The 12,211-nt window shown below is 37.9% G+C and overlaps 1 protein-coding gene across 6 annotated transcripts in view; it reads left to right on the top strand.

Annotated features, from left to right (window-relative positions):
* The window catches only part of LOC121909861 (protein diaphanous homolog 3-like), a 191,241-nt gene that overhangs the window by 65,030 nt on the left and 114,000 nt on the right, over nucleotides 1-12,211 (top strand). For 4 of the 6 annotated variants that reach the window (XM_042430850.1, XM_042431015.1, XM_042430691.1 and 1 more), the window contains one exon: nucleotides 3,069-3,077. The exons of the other annotated variants lie outside the window; for them this stretch is intronic. In XM_042430850.1, coding sequence (XP_042286784.1) covers nucleotides 3,069-3,077 — 9 coding nt within the window. The remainder of the gene's footprint in view (nucleotides 1-3,068; nucleotides 3,078-12,211) is intronic. 6 annotated transcript variants of the gene reach the window in all.

The following is a 12,211-nucleotide window of genomic DNA, read 5'->3' as shown; positions in this document are numbered from 1 at the left end:
TGACACAGCTGTAGACTAGTGTCCGTCCCTGCTTGCATTCACAACATAATAAAAGTTCCTCTCAACTTTTCAGAGTATGAAAAATAGGATGTGTGGAATGAGTCGAATTAACTCATGAACGTTTTGAGGTGAGCATTTCTTGCAAATTGGAAGGAACAGTTTGAAGAATTCTTGTCACTCAAGAGGTAGTCAGAGGTTTTAAATGCCTGAGGTAATGAATGTAAGTTTAATAGAGCCACTAGTACCACTGTTGATGCTGCTGCCATTGCTTTCAGTCCTTGAATAGTGATCTTTCTACCATACAGACAGTTTTTTAAAGCCATCTAACAAGGCATCAGATGTAGACTTGGCTGCTCATGTACAGTTTCTCGATAAAGCCTAATATCTATGTTATATTACTATTATATCTACTGGTCTTGCCATTAAAGTACTGGCTGTACTCTACCATGAGCCCACCTCCCAACACATACACACACACACATACAGTATATTTCTCCATTCTTTTGACCTCATTACTCAGTCTCAAATGTTTTTCTGCTTCTTCCTCTCTGCTCTTACTGTGAGGGCCTGGTCAGTTTATGTCATTGCAACTCCAGGCACGCAGTCCTATTTCTTCCTACTGGCTTCCTGAGATGTTATCATGTTCCCATAGTATACAGTAGAAAGGTTATATTAGTTTATTTCATACAGATTATATCTCATCTCTTCTGTCGGGCGATTTTCCCGTAAACATAGATAATGTGACTTGTAAACTTTCACATAAATAGCTGTTTAGTGTAATATTTATGTGTTGTTGTTTGTTGCATTTCCCAGTCAGCACAGGCAAAATGAAAACAACTCTGAAACAGGACAAGTGCTCAAATGTATGAAATTAAATTTCCCATATTTCACACTTTCTCTTGCAAATGTTTTATGGTTATTTACTTTTTATAAGACAACCACCTGAATCAGTATTTCATACCACCTATATTTCAAAACAAAATTATAACAATCACATCTTTGACTAGTCAGATGTCTTCACCAAAAAGACATGCTGGGCTCATGTTTTTTTTTTTCATATTTAAATTGTCCTACATCCTAAACTTTTCAGTGGAGTTCTGTACTCAGCCTTTGTTGGCTAATAAGGCAATACAGTTTTGAGTAGGAGTGGGTGAAAAAATCGATTTACGTAAGAATTACGATTCTTATATTCTGTGATTCTGAATTGTTCTACAAATGTCAAGTGTTGATTTTCGTAATAACGTCATGTTGACAGAACAAAAAAGATGGAACTCATGAACGAGGACACAATGCGTTACCTGGACAGTGTACAGCATGCACACACTATAGTAGTCTTGTAGTCCATCTTCAAAAAAGGCATGTATATTGTATACAGCATCACAGTGGACACTTACATGCATATTGTATACATACTTATATACATTTTGTAAGATGCTTTTGAAAGTCCATTAAGAATCACTAGTTTGTGTACCATAACAGTTACTATTCTAAAAAGCTAACTCTGTTAGTTCCTCGCTATCAACAGCTATCAACTTTAGGGCAAAGGTTACAAATGTTAAAATTTTTCTACAATGGTAAAATGTTTTTTCTTTCCTTTGGGTTAAAATTTAATTTAGTGACACTAAAGGAGTTGTTTTCATATGTTTGCTTTTAAAAGGGGAGATATTATGCTTTTTGTGAATTTCTGTTATTTATATACTGTTAATGGTGTTGGATATGTAAACATGGTCAAAGTTTCAAAACTTGAGGTTAACATAATAAAAATGCTCCCTGCAAGTCAAAAGCCCAGGCTTAAAGCTGCTCTGAACGCTTCGACTGCAATAGTTCCAGAGCCAGCCGAAGTCACCCGAGGGGCAGGTGGGCCTTAAAGAGACAGGAGCTAAAATGTCCTGTTTCAGACAGATGCTCACCTGTAAACCTGACGCTACAATGTCTGCATCTGAACTCTGAGCTTTAATCTATTCCCTTGACATCTGAGGGCTTTAATTGCAGTCTTTGTGGTTACTGTCTCATATACTGAGGGTAGGACCTGTAAGGGTAGAGAGGAGTCCTTCTCAGAGCTCTATCAAGGAACTTCAAAAGCAAGAGAACTGAAAGAGACATAAGCTGAAGCACTATTGTTATTCATTGTCACAAATTGTCAACTGACCCGTGTAGTGAGTAACTGTAAAGTGACTGCAAAAATCTGCATTTTTATGGCATCTCATCTTCACTGAAATTAACACAAACCAAAGAACTGTGTTTTGTTTTATGAAGTACTTCGACAGTGGAATTTTTTTTTTCTGGAAATTATTTACACATGCAACAAGAATTTGAATTCACTGAGAAAACTGTTTTGCATATTTCAAGCTTGTAGATTTTTTTTTTCCTTCCCACAAGGAGACTCAGAAAATACATCATCTCAAAGTCTTCAAGTCTTCTACAAGTTTTTACTACAATCAGTATAATGGATATGGGTCAAAACAAATTCACACATGTATTAAAAATGTGACAGACAAGATCTGTACAGGGGCAAGGCACTATGTTAATGCATGCAATAAGAGCAACAAATCTGTATTATATTGTATTCTATTTAAGTGCAGGAACTAGAAGCTCTGACCTGTGATGTCAATTATAAGATCGTCATTATTGACTATTAATGTCACTGGTGACTTATCAATAACTTATCACTAATGGAACATTAAAACCAAGAGATTCTGTAATTCTCTGTGATTCCCTGTGATAATGAGAATCTGTAGCTCTGCTCTGTTTCTAGTTTTGTCAGTTTTGTCCTTTATCATGAAGAAATATAGACTGAATCTAAACTGCCGAAGTTTATAACAATGAGACTTTTTTTATTTATGCATATAATAACTCTCTGTATTCAGTGCAATGCTTTCTGCTGTCTCTCTGCGAACAATATAATGTCTAAAATAATGCTTTCTTCAAACATCACTAACCACTTGTTCTTTCTCTTGTTTGCTCTGCCTCTGTGTCTCTCTCTCTTTCTCCTCTTGCTGTTTCTTAATATTGTTCTTGCAACTTCTACTTGGCTGCATGATCTACCTTGATGTTTTGCTCTGCAACAGAAACCAAAGGTTAGTATTTTTCATTTTTATGTTTTGCACTTTTTACCCTGTAGCTCAGCAGCTTACTTATTTTTTGTTTTTTTACACACTTAATCTATCTTAAAGGTCTTCAGTCTCCCAATATTTATCCTTCAATGAACCTTACCAACACACAGTTATGGAGTAAGGAATGTCACATACGCCTTTATAAATAAATCCAAATATAATTATTAAGTTACAGACTTATTGGTCATATTTTGAAGGAGCTGCAGTACATCGACTATGCCTGCGCTGTAACTGCAAGGAAAGTAAATTCCAACTAGATTGAAATTTTAAAAGAAGAGAATCAACAATTAACAATTAACTTATTTGTGTGTTGAAATCACATTGCATATGCCCTGGAAAATTTGCCATCAAATTGGCCCTGCTGAAACATCACACTGGAGTACAGTTCTTGATCACTAAGCACATTCAGTTCACCTCTCAGTTTATTTATTTACTGAATTATTTTGGTGCAGTGTGATTGCTTTTTCTGCTTGCACTGTTTCAAAGTAGCACAACTATTCATCCTGTTAGCTTTGATCCTGAACTGGAGCATTAGAGGTTCATGTGACAATGTGTAGCACATGAATAGATTGCATTTCACATAGTTATACAAAGCTTTATTTCTTTCACATCTGGCCTAATGTGTTATTGTTTGTGATGAGTCATTTCATGTGTAAGTGTGTAGTCTGTGTTCAGATTTGTACTCTTTAATCTTCATGAAACTCTGAATTGTGAATTTTCAACTAAATAGGTGGTAGTCTTGGTGGCCTTGCTGTAAGCTCTTAGAAATATCATTAACAACTGCAAATTGCTTTTATGCTGTTTCTTTGACTTTATTTATTAATTGCCTGAGACTTTCTCAAAAGTTTATGGCATGATCTTAAAGCAAAGTACATAGGGCTAGTTATTAACATCCCCCAGTTAACATAACATGCCAAAGTCAGTTATGTATCAATGATTCCATAAGGACATTGACTCAAGAGACAAAAAAAAAAAAAAAAACAAACAAAAAAAAACAAACAAAAAAAAAAAATATATATATATATATTGCTATGCATTGCTACTTACAATGCATGCTGGCAGCAATGAATAACCCTCTCCCTACTCCCCCGTTACCAAATGGAGTAAAACATTTGGATTTTTTTCTTCATTAGTATATTGCCAGTGAGTACACATTCACATGTGCACACAGTCTGAATGTTGAATACCACAAGGACTAGAGAAACCTATGCCTTTGCTTTGATTTTCTTACCACAAAATTGCAATCAAATTCTTCCAAGTGAGGAAGACTATTGCTGAAGTAATACTGTCCTCTCTGTATCTGTGCTTTAAATACACACACACATAGTTTTGAATCAATTTGGTGAAGGTAACATGAAGCAGGTCTCATTTCTCAGGTGTATTGATACTCAAACTGTGACACTGACAATGTTATTATAACACACTATAATCTAATTATACTCAGATATAAGGACATATTTAAGTGTTAAGTAATGTACAGTATTTGTCAGTCATTATAACTTCTCCTTTGAAGGCATCTGTTATATTACTACCATTGTTTTACTACACTCACTGGCCACTTTATTAGGTACACCTGTGCAATCTAATGCAATCCAATACAACAACTCTGCCATAAATTCTACATTTATGAAGCTTATACATTTTCGATTTTGTTGACATTGTCAGAAAGGTGATAGTTCTACTTTATGTTTATTATTGATTTTGTAGTGGGTGGTGGTGTAATGGAGCGAATTATATTTAAAAGTGTTCCTAATATTTTGACCTCCTCATGTATGTCAATGGAGTGGACAAAACATTAGGAACACCATTCAATATAATGCACCCCAGTACACCACCACCACCACCGACTACGACCTCAATAATAAAAATAAAGCAGAATTATCACCTTTCTGACAATGTCAACAAAAACTGAAAATGTATAAACTTTGTAAATGTAGAATTAATTGCAGAGCTGTTGTATTTGAGTGCATTAGATTGCACAGGTTCTACTTAATGAAGTGGCCGGTGAGTATATATTGTCATTCATTATCTGTTTATCTACCACTTATGTATATAATAATAAACACATACAGTATATTTGCTTACAGCTACTATTATAGTTGATACCAAGTTGAACGCTTATGAGTGTGACTTCAGCCTACCAGTTAGCACACTGTTATTGTGTTAATAAATGACGATGGGTGTAAATTTTAAGGATTGATATTAATGGTTATAGTGTTGTTAATGTAGGCATCCAGTTATAAGAGGAGAGTGTTGAAATAAAAATATTGAGAATTATTTCTTATTAAATCGTACCACCCTGAATCACAACTGAATTTTGACATACCCAGAGTTTTCCAGCCCCAAGAGCTTCCCCTTTTGGAATTGCTGTAGTGTCACTATAATGAACCATTTGTGACATCATAGGACTACTTATTTCTTTGAAGTCCATATTATTTTTAATCACAAAAATTTGAAAGGCCAAGGCAGAGAAAGAGACACCATTTCTCTTTACTCTTAGTGGCACAGAAAAGAAGAAGAAAGGGAGAAACAAACAAGCAAATGTAGTGAGTGGACGCCCATAGAGGATGCTGACAGCTCTCAGAACTTTAAGCAGTTTCTGTGATTTCATGGATAGCCTCTAGAGAAGCTCTTTGAGATCATCAGTGTCAATAGATGGAGATAAAACATGTACAGCAAGGCTTTCCTGTGGGTGTTGGCGAGGGTGAAAATCACAGTATATTTTAGAAACACTGAGAGGTGGGAATTGAGGGATATGTGGCACCCCTTTATACTGTACTATCTCATCTGGCCTTTTGTGTTTATTCAGTTATACCAACAGTGAGGTTACTGTCTTCTAGTTTAACGTTAAGCGACATCAGTAGAAACCAACCAGCAGAATGCCTCCCTCTATTCCACTCTGCTTCTCTCTTCTTTGTTCGGTTTTTGTTCTTGATCATTGAAAGCAGATCTTTGTGAAAGTGGGATGGAGAAGATTAATGTAATTCTTTGAGTTACACGATAAGTTATATCAGGCTTGGGCCTGATATAGCTATATATGTAATTTAGATATGTAATTCTGCTGCCTGGTCTATTCTGTACACACATGTATTGCATGGCTATACCTCTTCTCTTGCTCCTCCTGAGATTTCTTCCATTTTTTTCCCCGTTAAAGGTTTTTTTTTATGGGAGTTTTTCTTTATTTGATTTGAGGGTCTAAGGACAGAAGATGTATACTGTGCAGATTGTAAACCCTCCTGAGGCAAATTTGTGATATTGGGCTATATAAATGAAAACTGAATTGACTTGATTTGACATGACTTGAATTGACTCAGGCTAAATATACAACTTATTTTAGGATATTTAATTTGATATGGAGACCTTGACTGCTGCTTATTTACACAAGCAGCAGATACGAAGCACAGTTTGATTTGGAACCCCAATGAATGTATGTAAGTCCAACATTCATTCACCATCTCGTTTTGTTTTGCTCTCCACCAACACCTGAGGGAAATATCACTCTTTAGCTTCTAAATGCCCCGCTATGTTCAACAACTATAGTTAATCTTGTAACATTTTCTGTCTGCTGTTTGGTGCAGGGTATGTAGTGTATGGTTTACAACACAGTAAAGTTGCGGTCTGTAAAACCAAAACAACGAGCTGGAAAAACTCATATACTCTGTGTAGAGATGAGAAGAACTTCAAAGTCAGGTCATAATCATTGATTTATCAAGAAAATGGTCGTCACATTACTCGATAATTAAAAACATTTGGCAGCCTTAATGATATGTCAATATTGTGTTCACAACTTTTTTCCACTGCCCCCAAGGGGCCCAAAAGATCAGTTAATGCAATTTAACATTTGGGTCAAGGTGCCAGTAATGCATGTTTACATGTGTGGTATAACATATTGGCTACCATGTTCCTATCTTTATCGACTCCTGTTTCTTATACCCCCTCATTCCATGGACTTTAATGTTATAGACAGGAACACTTAAGTTTATTTTATTTTTTTATCGGAAATTTATCCTCAGTAAGGTTCTTTTTGCTTTCAGAATGTTTTCTCATTCTTTCTTTATGATAAAAAAAACAACAAAAAAACAAACTAGCACTGTTGCCCCTTAACAAGTGAAATGCACCAAGTGTATGAAAAATTACTTTTGCCTACCTCTCTGTTATGCATGAACACATATTAGTCCTTTAAACCTTAATGCAATATACATTTATTTCATACCACTTTTTCATATTTGGAGATTAATGCGCCTGTCACACTTCTATGTAATATATGCAATATGTTGTCATACTTGCTCCCTTTCATGGTCAAAGTGGAGGTATCTTAATTGACATCTAGAATAATTCAGCTATGTTATTTCCCTTTCTCTTTGTTTATCAAGAGAGAGCAGAGAGATTCACTGTCGACCATAGTGCTGGGAAAATGAGCAACAACATGGAGAGAGCTGCCCTTTTCTTGGGCTTCTTTTCGTTCTAATAAATAACATCCAATTAGATGAAACCCTCAAAGATCACAAAAGCAGTTTGCCATTTCTCCCCAGGATACAAGCATCTGCTAATAACCTACCTTTACTACAAAGTCAAACACTACAATGTAAGAGACAGAAACGTTGAGAAACAGAAAGGGTGTCCAAGAATGCAAGTGTTAAAAATGGTGCCTTATCAATGGTATGAGTATATGCATAAGTATAAGCATAACTCTACTAAGTTGACTACACCTTGTAACCTCAATACTGTCGGGGTGTCTGCAAGAAAAGGTGGTAGGCCCGGTGGCGGCACTGGGGGATGGGGTGGGTTGTTGCTAAGGTGTTGCCATGTGTAAAGGTGTTACTGGTGATACATGGTGTTTTGTTGTTGGTTTCTGTTTTTCCGTTTTCCGTCGTTTTCCTTTTTTTTTTTTAATAGAAATGAAACACATTTAGTTCATTTTTGCATATCAGCGCCCATGTTCATCAAATTAAAAAACTCGGACAGAGTAGCAGAGTGAGATGTCTGTCCTCCCCCCTGCTCTCCGTTGTAAACACATGTAGCTGTTAGCAAGCAGCTGGTCTCATATTTCCCCAAGACTCGGTGCTTGTTTTTGGCAAAAACTCTCCCGCTGTCTGCTAGCTCAGCCTGCTCTCAGATGGCTGGTGCAGCCTCACCCTCTCTCTCTCTCTCTCTCTCTCTCTCTCTCTCTCTCTCTCTCTCTCTCTGTCCCTCTCCCTCTCTCTCTCTCTCTCTCTCTCTCTCTCTCTCTCTCTCTGTTGACTGCACACTTGCTACGCACTGACCTATTCCTTAAAAGAGCTACGCTACTTGTATAACACATTTTAGTTTAGAAAATTTCTTAAAATACATTATTAAAAAATCCCTGTTGCTTAGGCCCAGCGGGGGGGTCAACTCAGGCCCGGGGGCCCTCCAGGCTTGCAATACATTGGCAGAAATGGAATATAATATTCCTAAGTATTATTTTCATAATCTTATTTTCAGGTGTATAATCACCTGAAAATAAGTGCTGTTGTGTTTTCTTTACCTTAGAATGAGCCCTTTATATCTACATAGGGAGTGGGTTCTCTTCCACGGAGCCCACCATGTTGCACCGCCATGTTTCTACAGTATCTCAGAACAGACAAACCAAACGCTGCCTCTAGAGGGGGTCTTTTGCTTTTTTCACAAGTTTTGTGGCCACTGTAGGTTCTCCTACATGCTTGGAAGGGGAGAGGAAGGGTATTTAATTGGTTGCAATCTGCAACCTCACGGCTAGATGCCACTAAGACTTACACACTGGTCCTTTCATATTGATTACTAGTAATCAGAACGTTAGTGTGCTACTCATTGCCCTCATAAGCACTTTATAGTTTTTCATACTGTACAGGTATATCTTTACTTATTTTGATTTTGATGATCACTTGAGTCATGACTCATGCGTTTCACAGTGCTAGGACAGATAGCCAAGGTTAAGCTTGTGAAGGTATACAGTGTTTGTTGTACAGTGCAACATGAAATCTTTATAAGGAAAAAGTAATTTTTTTTCCAATTGAATGAATTGTAGAAGTGAGAGAGTAGATATTCAAAACTTGAACGAGATGCTTCACAAGTGTCCCCTTTTTTATGTTTCTTGCCCTAGCATTAAGGATGTGTTCTCAGTGGATGTCAGGCTCTACAGATCAATGTAGCCTGTTAAAGAGAAAGTTAAAAAAAGACCAGCTCTCTACCCGCTGCTGGCATGCTGTAAGAGATAATTAGACAGCCCATTTCCATATGATTATAACAGCCAGGGAAGACAGCATGTTTGTGTGGGTTTTGTCAGTTTTCACAGGCATATTTGGGGACTACTTGATGGAAATGGTGGGTGTGTGTGTGGGAGGGGTTATGCTTGTATGGGTGGCTGAGTGGTTTAGGAGTGCACATGATCAAGGGAGGGCTCCCATGTGGAGGTAAAGACCATGGTCAGAGCTGACAGCTTGTCATGATCAGTCAAACCCATGCTTCCAGTCTGTGAGGCTTCACTACAATAACCCTCAGAGTACTTCTAAATTTGAGCCCCTTAACATATCCACATGGTCATGGTTAATAGGTCTCTCAAATGCAAGGTGGGTGTATTTCTTAGAACAGCAATAGCTTTTGTGATATGCTGTGCGGAGAACTTGGTAGGCTTTTGAATTACAACAAAAGGAGCTCAGGAGGTTGGTGGACACCATCATAGAGGAATTATGAAGAGATTGAGGACTAGAAGAGGTGGGGATGATATGATGGAAAAAGGTAGTAGGTGGTTTCTTTTAAATAGAATTCCTGGAGGAGGCTTAAAAAGTATCTTAGATTTATAGAACTTACAGTCAAAATGTTTTTTTATATAGTCATGTATGCTTTGAGTTGTCTTGAGCTCAAGACTTATTTACCATAAACATGTCATCGACATCGAAAAAACAAAAAAGTATAGGTTACCTTCGAAGGTGTGCAGAGTCCAGTTGTAGTCACAGAGGGTTGGAGGTTGAAACGGCTGCTAAGATGACATTAACATGTTGAAATATAGCTTGTTTTGAGCAGCTTTGATTACCTGAGGACAGCAGTAGGATGATGTCCATGTCATGCTGTCTAGTAGTTAGTGTTTCTCTCCATCGATATATATCTATTCACATCAAATGGACTTTCTCTCCTGTGTGTCTCTCTCACACTCTGCCTTGCTTGTTCTCCCTCTTTCTCCTTTTTTTCCCATTCTCCCTTTGCTTTTGCTGTGACATTTAAAAGAACACTATATATCTATATTGACTTCATGTGGCTGCAGAAATTTTGTGCCATTATGAGAGAGCTCATCAAATGCATAACCATTAAAGGCTCTTTTCATTGTCGTTGAAAGGCAAGGTCTGATCACGTAGTACATATGGTGAATGGATGGCTACTTTTTTCTTTCTTACAATGTGCAGCCTTCTATGTGTAAATATAGGTAAAAAAATGCACCCATAATACAATGACATTTTGATTGTGGTACAGTACTACTGGCTACTGCATATTACCTGAACCTGTGACTATTTCCTCAAATGTTTGAAAATGTCACAAGTCACGTTTGCCAGAAAAACACATGCACACTCTCCTCACAAGCTGGTTGCTTTCATTTTCCTTTTGTGTATGTGGTTAACCTTCTTTTCCATTTTTATGTTTCCCTTTTCTCCTTCATTCTTTTCTTCTTTTTTTTTCTTCTTCTGCCTCAGTTTCTCAAGCATCAGCACCTCAATTTATTCCCAATTTGTGTTTTTATGTTCTCATATCACCAAAGCAATGGGCTGGCTCGTTAAAAACATATTTGCTTTTGCGACTTTATTTTTCTGCTGTGATTTTTCATCCAAACGTGAGTTTGTGTATGTCGGGTGGGGGGGTGGTGGTGGTGAAGGGTTGGGAGCAGACATGTTTGCGATGGCGGAGGGAGAAAGGTGGAAAAAATGGCAAATGACTTCAGACATGAATGATTTAGGCTGTCATCAATCCATTGAATGACTTGTGAAATGTTAGGGTGGGCTTAACAACTGTTCAGATCGGACTGGTGCTGTCACATAGTGAAATGAAATGGAGATAATAATGCCTCATACCTGATATGACAGAGTAGTCAGAAAATACTCATTTTAGCACACACACATAAACACACATATTCTGAGGCCATTGGTAGGTCTTCAAGAGGCCTTTAGAGGGCACCACTCCACTGAGAATAGAGCTACTGGTAAAAATCACCCCCACAGGCCAGCACTCACTGATTAACAGAGGCTCCTAATCAATTATGAATCTTCTGATGTAGTATCAATGATTTCAATCCAAGGTTTTGAATTTATTTGTGAATGTCTATGGCTATGTATTCTTTCTGTAGGGTATGCCAGTTCCTTTGTGGAGAGCGATTGATTGGTATGTTGTAAACACTGATGCTCATGCAGGGGCAATTTCAGCGGTTTAGATATAGAAATGATCTTGGTATAGGAGAAGGAGAGGAAAGAAGAGAATAGCCTAATGAAGTCTGTTAATTTACTGCTATCAGAATGAAAGTCTCAGACTAATTACAGCCCTGGGTCATCTAGTCTACATCACAGGGAGAGGTGGCCCTGCATGGTTCACTTTGATTAGCTCACTCACAACACAGCTCCTCACTTCATTACTCTGATCTCCCTCTCGCTCTCACACTTGCTGGTACTCTGACACCCGCAACTCTGGACGGGGGGGAGTAGTCAGTGTGCAAACAGACCAGTCAAGCCGTCATGTCAGTTGTAGTCAGGGACTGTTGGTGTGTGCGTTGATACGGCAGAAAGGGAAAGGTGAATGCAGGTGTGTGTAGCCCAGGCAGCTACTGGACGTACTGGATGTCTCTTGTGCTTTCTGTCAGGCTAACTGAAGTTCAGGACTTAGCTTGATCAGAACCATACAGTGAGTCAACAGTCAAGCCGAGCGGCTGGTTTGACTGTTCGTCTCCCCTCTGCTGACTGTAGAGTTGACAGATGTGTCGGAATGGTGGATTTGTTCACTTGCTGCAGACAGCCCTCCTTCTGTGCATCAGATGTCTCATAGTGGATTTTGCTTCAGGCAATGTTTGTGTGTATGTGTGTGTGTGTGTGTGTGTATTATATATATGCGTGTGTGCGGTGTTT

Source organism: Thunnus maccoyii, chromosome 1, assembly GCF_910596095.1.
Source record: "Thunnus maccoyii chromosome 1, fThuMac1.1, whole genome shotgun sequence".
Lineage (NCBI taxonomy): Eukaryota > Metazoa > Chordata > Actinopteri > Scombriformes > Scombridae > Thunnus > Thunnus maccoyii.
The sequence above is the reverse complement of the archived record's forward strand: the minus strand, read 5'-3'. Positions and strand labels throughout refer to the sequence as shown.